At 40.1% G+C, this 20,508-nt stretch overlaps 1 protein-coding gene across 14 annotated transcripts in view; it reads right to left on the bottom strand.

Annotated features, from left to right (window-relative positions):
- The window catches only part of ZBTB44 (zinc finger and BTB domain containing 44), a 69,067-nt gene that overhangs the window by 36,258 nt on the left and 12,301 nt on the right, over positions 1 to 20,508 (bottom strand). For 6 of the 14 annotated variants that reach the window (XM_090123671.1, XM_031599753.2, XM_090123673.1 and 3 more), the window contains 5 exons: positions 13,520 to 14,589; positions 10,177 to 10,261; positions 4,923 to 5,086; positions 2,313 to 2,613; positions 854 to 1,153 (listed from right to left, as the gene is read on the bottom strand). In XM_090123671.1, the coding sequence (XP_089979797.1) occupies positions 871 to 1,153; positions 2,313 to 2,613; positions 4,923 to 5,086; positions 10,177 to 10,261; positions 13,520 to 14,570 (1,884 nt within the window). In that variant the 5' untranslated portion in view covers positions 14,571 to 14,589 and the 3' untranslated portion in view covers positions 854 to 870. Of the gene's footprint in view, positions 1 to 853; positions 1,154 to 2,312; positions 2,614 to 4,922; positions 5,087 to 10,176; positions 10,262 to 10,337; positions 10,512 to 13,519; positions 14,590 to 20,508 lie in introns of those variants that run through there. The other 8 variants (XR_016459635.1, XR_016459636.1, XR_016459637.1 and 5 more) reach the window with 5 other exon arrangements.

Raw genomic sequence — 20,508 nt, 5'->3', positions numbered from 1 at the left:
TCAGTTTGGGAAAACCTTCATTTTCACACATGGTTTCCCCTCTACAGAAAGATACAGTCATGAGATATCAGTCAGGCGTGCATGGTTATACACCCCTCTAACCTGCTCACTTCATTACACACCAGAATTTTCCTGACCATAGTATTTCCATGCCTAACCTCAGACTGGCAAATCCAGACAGGCTATTTGATTGAGATGTTTCTAAAAGGACTGAAATATAAGAAGGAGGAATACCTGGCATGACATCACTTGGTTTGTCAAAACCGATTTATCTGAGATGAAAAAGGACAATGTGTTTTTTCAAAGTGTGTGACTGTTAGTTTCAAAAATGCTTACCATTTCCAACAAAAGGGTTACAGTAAGCGCTTTGAAAAACAGCAGGCACAGAGATAGGAAATGTCATTTTTTTTTTAATGTAGAAGATTAAAGCATCCACTCAAAACTAGTCAAAGCTGTTCAATAATGATTTCCAACACATCCTGTTGTTTGTCATTTTAAAAAGGTTTCCTCTGATTTCTTTCCCTTAACCAGAGGGTCTGCAGAAGCAAGAGAAACTTAATGAGCTGTTCTAACTGCGGAAGAAGAAATAGTTAAAGTGATCTGAATCAGTTGTTCTTCTTTAGAAGTGTATCACAGCTTCCATGATGTTTTGACAAGATCTTTTTGTGCATTCAGTCTTAAATATTTTCACAGAAGTGATCATTCAGTCATGAAAAATAACGTAACATCTGTTGCAGTTTCCTGTTTAAAGCGTAGCTTACAAAGTAAAAAGGGAAAATCTCCCCACTTTCGTTTAAAAAAATTAAATTAAAATGTACAGGACCAAACACAGGCACTTTCCAAAGAACAAAAATGAAACCAAACCATGAATTATTCAATAGTAATAGATGACAGCTCCGGTTTTGGAGGGTCACCTGCAGTTGCCTCAGCAGTGGCGTTAGTCTTTGGCTGCTCTGGCACATCTTCTTCCTTCTCTGCCAACCCACCCAGAGACCCCAAGGGGAAAGTGCTTTCACAATTCTGAGTTGACGAGACCTGTGAAATGACAGGCATTTGGACAGAAGAGTTGCTTTCAAAGCCATGCTCCCCTAGCTCATACTGCCCGAGGGTCTCTTCTTGTTCCTGGTTTAAGTAGTCCGGTACTAGGAAGTCACTAGAAGAGGGGCAAAGGACAGAAGAGAAATGTCACTTCTAGCACAAACACTGGAGGTATCAGTTTCTTTGTATCAGTTACATTATACAAGCTGCACAGAGATGAGATACTTGTTTCACATTGCTCTCAGATCTTCACAGCAGCATCACACTGAGGACTATAACCCAGTTCTCATTTAAACACACAGAAAAAATTAATCAACAACATCTACTTGGCACTGTTGTGCATCCATATTTCCTGCACAGAAAACTTCTTATTTAGACTGTATCACCTTGATGAGAAAGAAAGTTAATGATCAGAATATCACATGGCACTGAAAACCTCATTGACAAAAGGGAACACTCAACCATTACAAACAGAAACAAAAATTAGTTCAGCACTGGCAAAGATGTGGGCCTTTTCCACCCCTGAGATAAGATCCACCCAAGAAACAGCAGCACTCAGAGTGGACAGGCTGTAAACAGAAGCATGAGGTGAGGAAGCAAAGGTTCTGCTGACAGTATAGGAAGGTTGCCAATTGCAACAGTATTTTGTGATGGGCACACGAATCACACTAGCTTGAACAAAGCTGAATTTCATTTCCTTCCCTGATCCGCACCAGCTTACTCCTTCATGGACAACAGTTCTACAACTATTTAAAGACACCACATTCTGTTAGTCTGATCATTTAGCAACAGGGTAGCTAGAAAATTAAAAAGGTATGAAGTCATGCAATCTTTCCACAATATCCACCATTAAACAAACACTTTAAATGAAGTCACAAGTCTATTCCCTACGTAAGCAAACAGTCTGTGGACAACATTTTGAATATTAAATCACACACAGAACTCCACAGACAGTAGAGAATGACTTAACTCCATTAGCCTGCCCACGGATACAACTGAAAATATAAATTAAGTAGCCCAGAAGCAGTTTCTGCATATCACTGGGTTCTCCAGTGCCCTGCTATGAAGTTCACACACTGTAAAACAGATCAGATATAACAGATAGTGGTGCAAGAATGAATGTGATTCAAATTAGCTGGCAACCTGATGAGAGGCACAGCAGGCTGCCCTGCAAGCAGGAAAAGATGATTTAGGAAAAAAAGGAAATAGGAAAAAAAAAAAAAAAAAAAAAGAAGAAGCAAGTTTCCCTGTTAGGTTTTTGCTGTGCACCTCACCTGCTCTGGAAGTAGTTTGCTAGCTCTGATGCTTCATGGTTCAAGCTCCGCAGGTGAACGATTAAATTTCCAGAGTTGGTGAACATGGCGCCGCATGTTTTGCACTCGTAAATCCGAGGCTTGCGGATAATGTGCCGGGAAACCCGCATGTGGTGTTTATATTCCCCGAAGGAAGTGAAAGTGGCACTACATATCTGGCACCGGAAACAGCGTTTACCTTCGTGCTTCAGGCGATGCATCTTTAGCGAGTAAGCTCGGGTGAACTTTTTCCCACAGCGGTCACACTGAAATGGTTTAATGCCTGCAAAAAGAGAGCAGCAAACGTTCAGCTTTTGGAATGGCAAAATCCTTCCAGATTTCTCACAGTGAAAGCACAGGAGCAGCACCCCGCCACAGCGAGGCGCTGATTTAGGAAGAAGCACTCCTGTTAACTTTAAAATGGCAAAACAATTAGCACAGAGCTGCAATTTTTCAGAACCAGCTGCTATTATTTCATAATTATGTAACCCATCTTTAATGCTTACATTTCTTCTTCCTCACAGTTTAAAATGAACATAAGTTTCCATGGATTAGACTATGATTAAGAAGCTGAGCCACAGCCAGAAAGGATCTGATGCAGCTGTCATCTCGAAACATCTTTCAATTCTTTTGATCTTGGGAGATTCTTGTGCCAGACTGGCTCCCAACAATGCAATTATCAGACTAGCCCTAATTGCAATGTCTTTTTCTTGCCGCCTCTGGCCTCAGAGCAGTGTTCTGGCAGGGGGGACATTGTGTACAGGGTTCCCCCTGTAATGCAGCAGGAATGGCGATAAAAAAAGTAAACCAGCAGCCTTTATATTGTGTGGGAACCCTTATACACAAGAATTTTCAGCAACCTTGCATGACAGACAACTCTTTAAGATGGTTTAAGTTCATGCTTTGCCTTTTTTCTTGCTTTAATTTAGTCATTCTGTTACCTGTTCATTTTCCATTTATTATAGGCACTAATAAAATCCCAAAACATATGAGCTCTGCAACATGCTGCAGCGCCTGAGAGTATGTAATCACACCCAAACAGAACTATTACAACATAAAAGACTGAATCACCAAAAAGTTAAATAAAGAGTCTGAACTCCAGAAAGTGTGGAAATCCAAACATGAGGCCAAGAATCTGGAATATGGAGCTCTATTCATAATAGGGCTGTCAAGGAATAAAGAAGATTTTTTCAAAGGGCTGAATGTGCATCAGTCCAGGCTGTTAATTCCACTGGTCTTTCACACTGCTTTCGTTATGTTCAAAGTGAGAGCTGAACTTTTAATTGGGGCTTTTACACAGAGAAAGCTGTAGTTAAGGTTACACTGAAACTCCTCGTTAAGCATGTGAAAACAAGTTAATATTCTAGAATATCGTCTCGTGGAGCTTTTCATGCTTGCATACGGTTCGCGGGCACCTATTTCCTCAGATAGTCTGAGCAAAATCTCTTCATCCACTTTGCTCATGTGAAAACACTTCTAACACTTCCAAGGTGTGGGAACTTATTTTGCACATTTTGCACAAGAATTACTCTAAAAGAGTAATCTCTTCTCATTTTGTCCAGGGGCAGCCAATCATCAGATCTGCCGGAGATGCTTTGCTGAAGCTTTCTTCCATTAGCTACAACTTTAGCAACCTCCTTTGGATAATTTTGCAACTGATACATCTGTACAGTTTGTTTTTTTAAACACTAAATGTATTTTTACTGCTGGCCTGAACACATTATGGCCATTTTGCTTGAAGGACAAAGAACTGCTGACAGTGAAGAATTCATGCCTTGACATTTGTGGGTGCTCTGCCTAAAACTGGTACAGCATCTGAGTGCAGGTAAGAGACAATCTCAAACTATGAGATGCTAAACTGTTAAGCTTAGTTAGTGCTCAACTATAATAACCCTTCAGTGTTCCCTTCATTCACTAAAATGTCCATGTCCTTGCTGGATACCACTGAAAAGTCTAGAAAAATACCGACAGCAAAGACATTAGGAGTTCATACTTTGTGAGAATTGAAAATGGGTGCAACTACTTTGGGATGAAGACTCAGAAGAGGCACTTGTACAAACCATTTCATGCCTGTACTATCTGTAGAAACTGAACTCATTATCAAACTAATTCAATTACAATTTTTCCAAAAACTCAGATCCAAAAACATGACATTTTTCAATGCAAAGACATAAGATGACATATTTTCTAATGGCTGCAATTCTCTCTGAAACACAGCAGACAATTATGGTCTCTAAGAAGAAGAATTTCAATCTACATCACTTCTTTAGTATAATAAGAAAGCCAAGTATACTGTGAGATTTCATCTTAAATCTTTCCTGTGAGAAGAACTTATTCTGATGACTCCCAGGCACATTTTTTTTCAGTCCACACAAATGCTGATTATCCACGGGTGCAGCTATCAGTCAGATCTAATGTATCAGATCAAAGCATTCAGTGAGACATACCTCTCTACCCAATTCTTTCTGAAATCAATTCTCTTGCACCTGGCATGTGATTAAAAAGGAATTGTATTACTGTATTTGTGGCATTGTGAGCCAACTTCTGCATGTCTATGAATTAGTAATTATTGGAAATAGCACCATTTCTTACCTGAGTGGATAAGCATGTGTTGTTTTAAGTTCTGAATGCGAGTGAACCGGACCCCGCAGGTTGGACACTGAAAAGGTCTATCTGGACCATTTGGGCTGGGTCTCTCTGTGCTGCTGGTAGAAGGAGCAATGTAGAGTTGGTAGGGATACTGAACGTTCTCCAAACTACAAAGAAAAAATTCACTGATTTACAAGCAAGCTAGAGAAAAAAATTAGAAGCCATGTCCATGGAAATCTGAACCTTGAACATATAAGAAGGAAAAAAAGACTGGCCTTCTGCATTCCTGTTGAGATCTATATTTACATGGCAATCCTCTTCCTCTCTACAGTTATGTGTCTGACCTGCATCCTGAGTTTTACATTCATTGAACAGACAGAATAGTTTGTATTTTTTCCTTTACACAACAGGTCTCAACACCAGCTGAATGCAATTTTCAGGCGTGGGCATTTTATCACGCATATTGATGATTTACAACCAGTCAGAAGTCCCTGAGGAAGAATTTAAAGAACTGAGTAAATTGGAAAGAAAAGGTTTATTTTGCAGTTTCAGTGACATTTACAAAGGAAATTAAAGCCAATTCATTTCCATTTCAATTCATGTTCCATGAACAAACATTAGCATCTACAATTACACAGTCCTAAATTTAAAATATTAATCTAATTCATCAATACTTTTCCTTCTCTGATTCAATCAGCTCTATCAGAATACCTCAAGCATTGTGCTGAAAAAAAACCGGCATGCAGAGTATAATAACAGAACAATTTAACTTTCAAAGTAATTCATTTAAGACTAATTGCTCCTACACAGCCTCTAGCTGCAAACTGTTTAAGTGTTATAATCCAAGTCCTCTGGCAATGCAATTGCTTCACCAAAGGGCACAAAGAAATAAAAACATCTCTGCAGGTACAAAGAGAATAACAGTAGGAATTTGTACTTACCTGGGATTTCCCTTTCCTGAGCATTAAGGTCTACCTTTTTTTTTTTTTGGTCAAAATAGACATTTCAGCTTGCTCAAAGCCTGATGGCAGATCAGATGCCACTGGCAGCATGAATCTGCTCTGACCCTGAATCTCGCCTGCAAGTCACAATTAATAAGGGCAGAACAATGTAATTTTACTAAACTCTAATGTCTTAAATGCAAGGTGAAAAAAGTACGTCTCCTGCTGAAGACAGTCAGAAGGTCTCCCTGACTGAACAAATCCTTTGGCTGGGAGATCCACCTTAAGCCCACTTTGTTGGTTTCTAGGTAGGGTTGTATTTCTGGACTTCCAACGGGAATTCCAAAAGGAATTTCACAAATACATTCTCCTATCTGTCACACAAAAATCCACAGACCAGATTAGCACAGGAGGATAAGCACTTGAAATCAACACCTTAACTGTATTTACCTTGGAAGTAAATGCCAACAGAACTTCAAGAACCAAGACTCTGGATTCTGGGTACAAATGATCCAGATGAAATATTTATCTGGTGAGAGGACATCAAGTACTGCTTGATTCTATGATTCTATGATATACACAAGGTAAGAGTCTACTGCAGAAGTTTAGCATCTATAGTCTATAAAATCAATGATTTCTGGCCTCATATGGAACTGGAATAATACTTGCCCTAAGAAAAGTTAGCATGGGGATTTATACAAAAATTTATAGAATTTTCTTCCTGCATGCTGATAATATTAGCCCAACAGGTTTCTCTCACCCATAATAACGGAAAAGCTGGTACCAGGCAGCACAAACCAGATGCAGCAGCACAGCTCTGGCTGCAGCCTGACCACGTGTCCAGTTACTGCTGAGCAGGCACCACAAATGGGCCAAAATGGACCCAAAATGAGTCCTGGGGAGCCATTGAGACAGGCTTAAACTGTGTATCTACAGCAGACTTCTGCTATGAGAACCCACTGCCCATCCTATTATTAGAAGCCTGCTGAGAGCTGTACCAGTTTTTTGAAACTGGACAAGCAATTTTATTGTCCTTTACTTCTTTTTATACATAATTGGGTCCTAAAGAGCTGTGGAAAAGATAGATGCTGGCAAACTCGCTGACCTTTGCTAAGGGGAAAACTTTCACGAAGGAAGTTACCAGCTGCATCTGACAAAATGGGGCCTGCCACTTAGGAGTCCAAAAAAGATGCCACATGCACCTGCAACAGATGAAGTTCCATTCAAACATAGGTTCTGATTCGCCTAACTAAATTTCTGCCATAAAGGCTGGCACTCCTGCTTCTCTTCGTGAGCAGATCATTAGACAAAGAACCAAGTTTACTCAGATGGTATTTGAGAAATATTATGCCATTTGGCTAAGGGATAAATCCCTTCAAAAAAGATTTCCTTGCCCTGAGCTAACTGGAGAATACACAATTAAAATTTTAAAAAATATGTGGCAACAGAAGTGACAGCTGTGATGCACAGACCTGCTGACAGGACCACTGGATAGGCTGTAAAGTTCCTGGCCTTAAATGTACATACAGACATATGCATGTGTGCTGAAATAAGAATTACACTTTGTCATTTGCAACAATATTTAAACTGCTTTACAGAGAACTTCATTTTCTGGTTCCGCATTTCTCAGGTCCTTCCTCCCTCATTTCCTGCACTGTGGGCTTGTCAAGAGGCAAAGTACACTGTGCTCCCCAAGCTTTCTAGGGAGACACTCAAACTAGGGCAGAAATCAGGAACCACAGCTCTCCTTTTGTTTCCAGCTTTCTCAGGCCAGCTCATCTTTAAAGCCTGTAATGGTGCCAGGTTCTCTGCGATTAAAACTGAAAGGAGATGTGCTATGGGACAATCTCTCTGGAAGAAATTTAAAATAAAGATTTGGTTTTCTACACAAAAAATTCATAATGAGAAAGGCTGGTCAGAGCAGATAACAGGCTCTGCAGCTACCAGTGACTGGCCAATCCAAGGCCATTCTAAAATTATAAGCAGGCTGAAATATCTATTGGTGACGTAACTTTGCACCTTAGCACAACAAAGAAATTACATTTTAACACAATCATACTTTCCCTTCCCTGCTTCTTTTTCTTCCTATACACTCAATTTCTCATGACTCTGAATTTGTGACAAATGAAGCATTTAATAGTTGAGATTTTTCTAACATCTGAGAGAATTCTCTCACAGATGTATACAAAGATAGACACAGAATGCTACTTGCAAGTTTTTCCCCTTTTCACCCACTGATTACACATATCTTCAATGATGTAGAACTAAACACTGGCAAATGTAAATGCCAGAATGCTTGGTGAGCCTAAAAATGTCCTCTCCTTGTAAATAACAAGTGTTTTAGACAAATGGAGGCTCTCATTATACTGGACGCTACAGATCTTGTCTTTGCAACCTCTTTTTAAATGCAGCCATGAACGTGATATAGAGACTAATAGTTAAACCAGCCAAAGCTGTGTTACAAAGCTGTCAGAACAGCGTGTCAGAATCCAAAAGTGAAATACCAGAGAAAGAACGTAACAGAAATCATTGTGAAATGGTGATTTTCATACTTAACAGATCCCTGCATGCCTGTTAAACTGACCACACTTACATGTGACCTGCTCATCAAGAATGCTTTCATTTTGTTGGTATTCTACTAAAAAACTGTAATGCCTCATTTAATGCACCCCAAACTGTGCATTCCAATTGCTGCACAGTGGATGACAGGCTGCATTTCACCTGCTGATGTGCTTATCCTGTGCTTGAAACAAGAATTCAAAAGTGCAGTGCTTGAATGGCTGTCACTACTTATCAGAATGCACTGTCCCAGCCTAACAGGCATTATACACATGTATGTGAAAGAAAATATCTTATGACATGAAAGCATCATTTTACTCATTTAACTGGACAGGAAACCTTAGTTTTGAGTCAAACATTTTCATAAATTCCCATAACTACCAGTTTTCTTTTTTAAATAGAAACAACGTGTAATGTGTTCATTTTTATGATGGTTCTGATATTCTGAGATCAGTTTGTTTCAAACCTGGTCATAATCTTTGGTAAGTACTCTTTCCTTGTCTGCATGAAAGTGTTGACAGAAATTCTCAGTGTTTAAAAGGATTTTATATATTTTGAATTTTTCCACTCAGTTTGCATGGAAGTTCTATAATTTGATGGGAAATTTCTGAAATAAATCACTGCTGAAAATACATATGTCACTAGATTTTGTAATTTAAAATCAGCCTAAAAAAACTGGGATTAGCTCTAATGAATGCAACATGTGTTCCTACTACCAATTCAAACCCCAGGCATTGGATATTTATTTACAGTGAGGTTTTCTAGCAGATCCATAAAATCTTCTGTCATACACAGAATCATTTCTAGGCAGTTATTTTCCCTTCAGATTTAATCCTACGATGAGGCAGTTTTAGATGGAAATGGCAGGGAAGATTTTAGAGCTACGAAAATGCAGCTCTTCATAGTTATCTCCATGGAGTTTCACTTGACACAGTTTCTGGAACAACTCCCAAAGGTTGGCACTTCTCAGATCAACTTGTCTAACAAAACACTGTGAGAAAGCTAGCTTGTCAATATTTTAAAACTTTTGCTTAGAAATAGAGCAGCTATCTATACACCATACCTGACACACATGACAAAAGCAAAGAAATAATGTGCACACTCTTGTAAGCCAACTGCAGGTGCATTGTTTTGCTCCAGCAGGGCCACCATACATCCTTCATTAAACAGACTCATCTGAGTTCTACCTTCTAAGCCAGCCTGCCCTTACAAGGGATTCCCACAATAAATTACTCATCTCAACACAGCAAAAGGCTGCTGAATATGTAAAGCATCCTGGTAAAGAGCTACACTGAAAGTCGGGGGAAAAAAACTACAAGGTTGCCCTGCCTGCTTTGTGTTTTATGGCAACAGAAATGTCTGAGCAAGCCACAATCAGCTATTCCATTTTGTTGTTTTTGTGGCCTTACGTCAGCTTCAGCACGCATGCAACAACCATATAAGCCTCACAGTAAAGATCTTTGTACTATTATTTATTAATATAGAGCAGCGATTAAAAAACAGCAAAAACATGAATATCTTTCTTCACCAGTGTAGCCTGGAAATAGACAGGAAATGAAAAGCAACAAGTAAACAAACTCTGACTTTCATCACCTACATTCTTCTAAAGCATCCGATCCTTCAGGCACTGATTGTACTTTGATCAACACAGAGAAGTATATGTACGAACAGCTGAACGTTCTGGGATTAGGGCTGGGTAGGTTAATTACAACATACCACTTGCTGCAGAACAGTTTGCACACTGCATTGGTACATACCGATCATCATCATCCGCGTGAGCGTTAGCGCCAGAGGTGCTCTGGAGTGTGGGTAATCCCTCTGTAACCCCCTCATCCATTGAGCCTAGGCAAAGAAAGAAGGGCGACTTAATGCAAATATGTGTTCAAAAAGGGCTGAGGGGGGAGGTAAATACACATACAGCTTGCTTTGCCAAATCTCTGAGAGTGAGTGCTTCCTGGGTGGTGAGATACTAAAATTATCTTGGGAAAATCACTTAGAAAACTGAGAAGCAACGTGTTCCAACTTCAACTTCTCCTCCGCACAGATTATCTAGTAAATGGACAACTCAATAAAGGGCAAATATTTGGCACACCTAGAAAATGAAAAGAATCTATGTTAAATGCAGCCAGAGTTTATAAAACACATCCAGTACTAACAGAGCGAAGTAGAAATGTTACTTTCACTTAAAGGGTATATTTCATCTGTTCTCAAGACTTTATGAGCAATGAACTTCAGTTCTGTTACTTTACAAGGCTTCTGCAACCCAAACCTTCTCGGGGGCTACTGATAGGAGGATGGGAGGAAACGTGCATCTCCAGCAGTTTCAAAATAACACTTGTACAAAAAATTTTTTTTAATTTTCCTATGAGCTGACAAACTATATTTGGGAAAGTCAGCAATATGCAATCTATGCAGTTACAACAGTTAATTCTATTTTGATCTATCCTTCTTTCTCATGCTATACTTAAGTAAGTCGACTAAAAAAATAATCCCAGTTCCTCATAGGTTTAATTTTATGCCTTCACCTCTCCAATGGAAACTGTGTTAATGAGTTATGAAAGTATCTTCTCAGGCATAGCTATTACTGTTGCTATAATGACTTATTTATCAAGGCCCCGCTTCACATCTTCTGTATTATAAAGTGCCTCCAAATACAATAAATTGCAAATGAGTAATTCTTGAAATTGCCCAAAGAGCGAAAAAGAGCTTTTTGCAATATCAGAAAGGCAAGAATACTTTTACAAATGCATTATAAAACACTGAGATAAATATATGCAATTATACAAGGAAAATTCGTTGAGAGAGGAGAAAGCTGTACTTTAACATATCTTGCTGCCTCCATTTACTGTTCTTTATATTACTGCATGAAGAAATACATCTTCAGGAGGTAAAAAGTGCTTTCTGAGCTACCAAGCACGCCTTATCATATATCTGATACATGCAAACTGTGCTAAAAATGACAGCGTTGTTTCTCTTGTAGGAAAATGTGAATAAAAACTGTTATCAGGACAGTTAATAATATTATGCAAAGACTGCTAAATATTAATTCAACCATTCAAAGACAAAGTAAAGACTTGCACATCGAAGATTTAGGGCTGGCTAGCACACTGTATCTCTATGCAGCCCTTTAAAGAAGAACATGCTGTACTAATAACCCCAATAACAGACATTTTAACCTTAAACATTATCATCAATAAGATCAATTATCATCAGTGGGATCCTCCACTCCATACTGTACAAATGGTCAGCTATTACCTCAGTGATACAAACCCTAGGATAGGAAACAGAAAATGCAAGATTTTCCATGAAACAACACATGGCTCCAAAACAGATACCTTTTCAGGATGGGCATGTAAAGCTACTTGTCAACAGAAATCATTTCGGAGATGAGGAAAACAGCTGAAGCAATTCTCAGCAAGAGCAAGGTACAGCAAGGTGCCTGGCTATGACAGTATGTTTCACAGGATTTTTTGTAGTCTAGAAATTCTACCTTGTTTATTCTTAAGCTCTTGGATATGATATTTCTAGTTAGTAAAATTCCCTCCTTTCACTCGATACACTATTTTTAACTTCAACTAATCATCGTTTGTACTTGTTCTATTTTGTCTGTCACAGTGCAATTATGTTGATGTAATAATTTGCATCTCTGATCACTTGGCCCTGGTGAGGTCTATTCTGTGCTCCTCCTACAATGACTGAACAGCTGAGTCAAACAAAATGTGTTTTTGAACAAAGATCAATTTTCCTGGAAACTACCCATTAAGCAAACTTTCTTTTAGTTTTCAATCTATGCATTATTTTGCCAAGCTCCGTTAGAATCAGCAGTTCTAAGCTTAAATCTGCTCCTCAGAAAAGGTTAGCAGCACTCACTGCAGTAAATAAAACATTCTGATTTGGAAAAAGCATTACTGACCTAAAATGTCAACACAAGAGCCACATAAACTGACAAACAGAAACAAGACTGAAGTCCTGAAGGATGGCACAAAGGGAGGATATTTTCATTTCTTTTTAGTGAATATTACCTGAGCTAGTTTAACAACACAGACAAGCCTAGAATGCTCAGCTCCACTTCCTGCAGAGAATGCACCACAGCGCTGCGCTGACCAAAGAAAAAGAATTTATGCAGGCTACATTTATTTACTTTATTTTAGTTTATTTTAATTAACTGACATAGCCTTTCATGTAAACATCATTTGGATGAAGCAGACCAGCACATTCTGCACCCTTATGGTTTTCTAATAAAATAGGCTTTATTAAACATCTTTCAGTAAACAAACTCTACCAAACGCAGGTCAAGGCACTTAACTGAAGGCAAAATAGCTGGCTTGGGCAAAATTTTGGCAATTAAAATAGTTATATTGCAAAATGTTTGCCTTCTGACCTACTAATAGCGATTCAATGCATTCTGTGCAAAGAGAAAAAAAGATTATTACAGTAACTACCTTTAAATATTAGCTATTAATAAGCAACAGCCTGCTAGAACACAAAACTAGCTTCAAATTGTCCTTCATGGAAAAAGGTTTCTCACAGCAATTGGCTGTATTTGAAGAAGCAACTTGAGAACAGAATCCCACAGAAATGGAAAGATACTCAATATTATGACTGTGTGGTTTTGCCTTCGTCTGGGACATTAAGATGACAGCGTTTCACCACTTATTTTGCAAATCTTCTTACAAAGGCTCTCTGTCATGACTACACAAGATTTCATGTCTGATGCAAAGAACCATTCTGTCCCTCTGTGGCTATAAGCCATAAGCCTTTCAAACTTGGTGATACAATTTAACTGAGCTCATGCCTTGTGATACCTCTGCAAACAAGATTTCTGTTTCTGCAGTCAAGCAACCAGAGGTAAAATGGGGTTATCAATCTCTTCTGAATAATCAAGAAGTCTACCACCAGGCTTACCTCAGCTGTGTTTCACAGTTATTTCCAAAGCTGTAAGTCCCATTCTCCCACCATGGTTTATATGTAACATTAAATAGATAAAAAATATAGTAAAACTTGAACTTTAGCAGATTTCCCCTCATAACCTCACGATTATCACTATTATACGTGCACTCATCTACCTGCACATGTATCTAACCCCAGGAATGGTCATACCTATAGAGGACGATTGTGGGCTGATCAGGAGATCCTCCTGAACTTGCTCGCTTCCTGGGACTGTCTGCTGGTCACTCAGAGAGCTCTGGGATGCACTAACAGGCTGTGACACTTCCTCATGAACCTCCTCATCACTTAACCTTTCCACTTTGACGCGCACGTCTTCTTCGATCACAAGGGGCGAATTGGCTTTTGTGCTCTCACACGTCACATAATCTGCAATTCTCCTGTTTGACTCCGAGGGCCCAGGCATGTCCAAAGTCCTAGAGTTCTCCACCTGCTTCACTTTCTCAGACTGAAGCCTTCGATCAATTCCAAAAGGAAAAGTCCACGGAAAAGCTAAGGAGGAGTCTACGGGCTGATTTCTGGACTCTGGGTAAGAAGTTGAAGGATTCAGCACTTGGGGGGAACTTGTTTGTGTGTTACACTTGACAGGGCTCTCAGGAGACATAACGATGTAGCTTTTGCGCTTTCTTCGTGACTCTCTGCAAACAGGAATGGCTCTTTCCACTACACTGCATTCAGAAGAAACTGGAGAAAGGCTGCCGTCTCGAGAAGTAAAATTGCAGTTTGCATTATTCTCCTGTCCTGCATCGAGCACTTTCTCTTGCTGGCTGTTGGGCGTATTCCATAAAATGCTCGACTTCATGAACTCTGAGCATGTGCTAGCAACACTGAACATTTGCATATAGCTGGCTGCTGCCAGCACATCAATGATGTTTTCTGTGTTAATGGACAACGTTGCTGTGTAAGCGTACTCCAGAAGAGGAATAAAACCAGTCACTGTCACATGGTGCAGGTCCAGGACACTCTTGCTCTCATCTTCTGCTTGGCCAACGAGTTTGGAGCGGAAGAAGTCACTGCAGGCTGCCAACACCACCTTGTGAGCCCTGAAGATTTTGTCCTGGACACGAATGGTGATGTCACAGAAATGTCCATCGTTGCGAAGCATGTTTAGCTTTCCAAGCATCTCCTGACTGTGAGCAGGGGAATTATGAGTGAATGTTTTAACACCCATTTTTACACCTTTCTGCCAGCGTTCCTTCCACATATGAGAGATCAGGGGTAGCCTAAAACAAAAAGAAAAGCTGTCACTTTCATTTCTGGAAGCAGAAGTTAAGAGGCTTCATAAGATTGCATGCAGAAAATTCACCAGAATACTTTAGGGTCGTTGTTTCTTTTAAGATCCAGACTATATAGTGGGTTAACTCTACAGAAATGCAAATACTTACTTGTAATTTTCAAAAACGCAGACAAAATTATTTGCAGTCTATCACTAATATCATCTGCCACGTTTCTGCTACTGTCCAGTCAAAACAAACTGAGCACAGCTGAGAGAATTAGAAGTACCTAGCACTGAAAAGAAAGCATCTTTGAAACCATCACCTGTGTAAAAAATCCCCCCTCTTTTTTTTTCTGGACTCAGAAAACTATTGCTCACAGCTCTTAAGCCTGGGAGAATTTGTCAAATCATTCTTTTAAGCAGAATAGACATTTTATTGGCCCACTTACAAGCGTTAAGGAGCAGGCAAATATCCCAGAGAAGGCATTTAATAGCAAAAGAGTTTTAGAGAAACTATAGCATGAATTTTCAGAGGGCAGAGGTCAAGCTAGTAAACATAAAATAATTGTTGCCAATAGCTCTGCTTTACTGCTGTACGGCAGGTACTGATTGCCTAGTGCTGCTTTATATATGTGAAAAATAAACAAGGCATGCAACTTTCTTACAAAAAAACCCAACTGCCTTCTTAGGGACCAATTCTCTTCGATGTGTAGAAGCACATGCATGGGATTTGGGCAATGTCCTCAAAGACCAGAAGGGACCGTATGCCCCACAGTCTGGCAGAGTTTTAAGGCTGCATCTGTATCCCAAACCACAATGCCTCTGCTTTGATGAAGCTGATCCACGACTTAGTTCCTCTGTAATACAGAAAAACACTGTGCCATGCTAGGTGCAGTATGCCTAGAGATCCCCTGCCCTGCATGGGAACATCTGTGGCCACCAAAGCTGTCCCAGCTAGCAGAGAATAGAACATATACAAAAAAAACAAGCCCAAGCCTAACTGAGTTCGTATGTTCACTCAAACTGTTTCTGAATTATTCCACTGTAAAGGAAAAACAAGCTGTAATGTTATACCTTCTTAAGGCCCCCAAGCTTCCATGCAGTCTTCTGTGTTCTATGTGACTCACACAATTAACATGATACAGAAACATCATCTGGTAAAGTTGGTGGTTGAACATCAGTAACATAATTGGATCTGATTATTTCCTGGAGTCAGTCAGCTTATTCACATCATCTTTTGCTTTCCCCTTACACGTATACAAAGCTGCATCACTTTTGCAAACTGCTCGTCTGAAGCTTTTTAGATACAAAGAGCACTGCAAATTTGGAACAACTTACCACAAATCTCAGCACGTATTTAAATGGCAGCTATCAGAGCCAACCCTGTTCTACAGGGCTTCTTCTTTCTTTGATTTCACTTTTGATACTGCAAACCCTCTCACATAGAGGAGAACAGACCAACACTTAATATATATAAAGCCTGAGTGAAACTATAAACGCCATTTGGATTTGAAATGAAATTTCACACTACTGCAAAAGAAGAAGTTAAGCACAAGCAAAACACTCCTCAGTCAAAGAAAACATATTGACCTCAAGAGGCTCTGAAGATCCAGACTGTTTGATCTTCAGTATGAATCAAATGAAAATCATATTTAATTGATCTCAGACCAAAACACTGCAGTAAAATCTTGTAACAGCATATTCTAGAATGGCCTTAGGATACCATGCCTTCTGAATTCCTGAGTAGCTACAGCAACACGCTGGCACCTCAGAAGCCCAGAACCAGCGCTCAGGAACTGGGTTTGAAAAGATGAACACATGCACAAGGACAGCCAACAGCAGATCTGACATTTGGAAATAGCACCAATACATAATGGTAAACAAGGAGAACAAATTAAACAAGCGATTCTCTCACTGCTTAAATGCCTGGAAGACCAACCAGTATCTTCCTTCTCCATTCATCTGAATGAGTAATGCTCATCCCTCCCATCTGAGAGCTCTATTCTGCTCACCTCCTCCAGACTCCCCTCAAACCATTGCTTGTCCTGCTTCCCCTTCCTGCCCGCCTCTCCCCTCTTCAGGCTTCCTTTCCCTTTCATCTTTTGCTTCCTTGACCTTGATCTGGTTACAGAATTTAAAACAAAATAGCGGAAGGCAGTGATGTGCAATAAATTCATTTACATTTATTACAGGAGCAGGGTGCCTGCCATGAACACGGGATAGTGCTCTGTTAAGTCACTTCTGTAGCTGACTTTGCCCCTCGTTCCTCTGACATGCCACCATTCAAACAAGTGGCTCCTACACAGGCTGCAGTGCTGCCAAAGGATGCTGTATGCATATGCATGTTATTTTCAGAACAATCAAAAGAGGTGGGCTGGGAAGGGGAAACAACATCAGTTATTTGGAGCTAAGAAGCTAGAGAAAACGTCAAATATTTTTAGAAGGTAATTTAAGCAAGATGAAAGTATTTCCAACATGAAAAGATGGGCATGCTAAAGCCCAGACAGGTCATAGAGGAGTTCAATTCTCCTTTTTAATCTTTTAGTTGCAGAGGGCACTTTTATAACTGCAGTAAATCATAGTCATGAAAGAGAGGAAAGGGCTGAGACAGAACAACTTCACCTCACGTCTGACATCTGTGGACTGTCATTTCAAAATCACACTTTTTTTTGTCTTACTATCGATTATCAGATACACCTGACAGCAGCAGTTAGATCCTAACGTGTGGGGTGCTACATTCCCAAGCTATTAAGAACCACAAACTAAACACACAGTGCATTGGGAATCTTCAGGGCTGGAGATTAAGGCATATAAATAAAGTGATACATGGGTTGCAGCTGAAAAGTTACCATTTGTCCTTGACTCATACACCACTGGCAATTCCACTACCAGGGATGGACTTCTGGTGTCAAAGAAACAGCAGCCTGCTTTTCTCTTGCAGCTGATGACAGCACAGCTCCTCCTCCCCAGTCCCCATGCACACACATCTTGCCTTGCCCCACGCTACAGCAGAGTATTTCAAAGGTCAAAACAAACACAAAGAAATTTAAAGATACGTTTCAGAAGTAAAATATTCTCAGTGGGACACTTCAGTGTGCATCTGAGTTGTTCTTAACTTTGCTCAGACACTCACAGTTGGAGAGAACGGTTGTTCCAGTGAGCATTCTCATAGTGGGAACGTGTGGGAATTCACAAGTCTTGCCCAAGCACCGACCCCAAGACAAGGTGAGAATTCAAACAAGAGCATTTCAGGACTTCCAAAGAGAAGGGAATGTTAGCCACTATGAGGCACAAGCAGTTTGAAGGCAAGTGCTGCAGTACCAAAGACTTTGTATGACTAGAGTGAATATTACTTCAGATTTGATTTGCTTTTAATCCGACAGGCATTCATGTAGGCCCTGTCTCTAAGCAGCTCAAAGTAACTTAACTCATCTCTACTCAGTCATGGTCAGCACAAAATAAGTTTTAGCACATTATCAATTCAAGTACACTGTTTTGTGACAATCATTAAATGTGTGGCAAGCTTCTGTGCTCAGAAACAGTAAATGTGTATGTATACACTGTGCTGCATAAAGGGAAAAGAAACTAACAGAATTCAAAAATCTTACTTAGGTGATCTGACTGCTTCCGCACAGCCAGAACTTAGCTTCCTATTCACTTCCTGAGCAGTACTACCACTCAAATCACTGTCTTTAAAACACTTACCAATAATAATCTTGTTCTTCCTTTGGAATAGTCAGTGTAGTGCTTCAAAGAGCTGTTATATTCAATTTCTGACTTAGCTACATCACTTCACAACAGGCACGACATAAGTTCTAGTGCCACAAAACTACCACCCCACCTTTAAGCTTTATGTCCCAACCTGCAGACTCTTACAAAACATGAAAACCACCACTTCTCTGAATACTAAAACAACAAACTTCAGAGATGTAGATGTTGTTTTTAGTGCCAAAATAACCTTAAGAAATTCCTGCCCTCCTGCTCCCTGATCCCTCAGGCACACTCACTCACCTCTCACATCATGGTGTAAATGGGATCACTACAGTCACCTTTTGGGAGATTTACTCTTTGCACAGACTGCTTCTTGGACACTGCTGCAGCACCACATCCTGCAGAGCAGCAGCAGCCTAGGGGTCTTCTGTGGGGATAAATGGCTGGACTAGGAACAAAGCCCAGCTACACCTTTAGCTAAAGTAACAGTCTGTTAACCTGACTTTCACAGCACACCTCTTCTCTGCTTCTTCTGTGTCCCAGAGGTAGTACCCAACTAAGACACAGAGGCAAAAAAATCATTACCAGTCAACATCCCACCCTGCTACACACACAGGTACAGGCATCCCATTCACCCTCAGTGTCTAACTGGTTAGTACAATCAAAGTTATAATTGAAATTGAACAACTGCTCTTAGTGTGTACTTAATTACAAGTTTACTGATCTTATTTGAGACTTGAAACACTCATGTATCTAAACACACATCTGTTTCTCCCAACAATGCCAGCTGGCCTATTACAAAGTACTATCCCCACTACAAATCTTGCCTTGCTTGCTGGCTGCAGATCACAAACTGTTCTCGCCTCCAAAGAATCAACAGTGCTTTCTAAACTTTAAAACAGTATTTTAAGTCAGGTCAGTAAACCTAGCTTGAACTCAGCCTGACACTGCCAAGTCTATGAAAAAAAAAAAGACGACAAACACAAGGTTTCTTTGCTCAAAATTATGTCAATGTGCAGCATTCACTTTGGTGTGCTGGAATGTGCGGAATGCAAACCTGTAACCTTTAGCTGCAGCAGGCACATGGACCAGGGAAATGAACCATCCCGATAAGCATGCAGTGGTTCAGAACTCCAACTTCCTCTAGGACACTTCAAATTGTATGTGCACAAAGGAGCTAGTGTTAAATTAGTTACTTCATGAGCACCAGTTATGTTAAAACATGACATAAATGCTGAGCTGCGATCCATAAACAGAGGCCCAAGAGATCATTGCTACATCCTGCAGCAAATATGCCAACATTCAGCACTGAGGCTGACCCAGTCCTTGGTTTCTTGGTGCTGGAAACAGATTTTTTCCTTCCTCACTGTCCTAAGAAATTGAAATGCTCCTCTCTCCTTTTCCTTTCAGCTTCACAGAAGATTGCTATTTTCAAGCATTGCTCTTTCTGAGGAGGATTTCAGGGGCTTTATGCTCGGACAGGGCTCTCCAGCTGCAGGTTGGACACTTCTCCTGGAGCAGCACCACACGCACATCCCTTCTGCAGAGGAAAGAACTGCTGACAGCACGATAAGAAACTCTGCAGAACTTCACCTGGGAGCTTTAATCAGAGAAGAATTTCACAGAGTAACCTGAAGCCCAGAAACACTATAATCCATCTATTTACTACTAGCAGTAATATTCCTTTTCACAGTAGAACGCAGAAGAAAGTGTGTTCTGCTTTCCATTCATTCCCCGGCAGTGCTGCATTTGATAATGCCATTTGCTGTGCAAGAAAGTGTTTTTGGTACACAGCTTCATATACCAAAGCTTTTGAGGCCACTGACTCCATGTACCATTAGCGTTGCTTATAGAAAACATTTGTTAGCTTCTTCGTATTAACAGAAAAGTTTGTACATACGTTCTCCACTTAGTTTTTCATAAGAATTCTTTCCAAATGTACCACAGCAGCAAGTTGTGCTTCCTAAGCTGCCACCTCCTCCTTTGAAAACATCCTGGCACAGATACTTTCCAAAAGCAGACCTTCCCAAATCTCAGCTCCACACCCCCAGAAGTTGGTACTGAGGGTGGCAGAAAGTATTTCATAATCAGAATTCATACAGGTGGCCTAACATACTACAGCTGACAGTTGTGGTTAAAATGTGTAAGTCTGTAAATAGCCTACATAATTTTCAGATGAAAGATCAACTCCATACACCCAGGCCCATTTAACAGC

The sequence above is a fragment of the Phasianus colchicus genome, chromosome 23 (genome assembly GCF_987193195.1).
Source record: "Phasianus colchicus chromosome 23, bPhaCol1.hap1.1, whole genome shotgun sequence".
Lineage (NCBI taxonomy): Eukaryota > Metazoa > Chordata > Aves > Galliformes > Phasianidae > Phasianus > Phasianus colchicus.
Note: the sequence above shows the minus strand (reverse complement) of the source record. Positions and strands in the feature narration are given on the sequence as shown.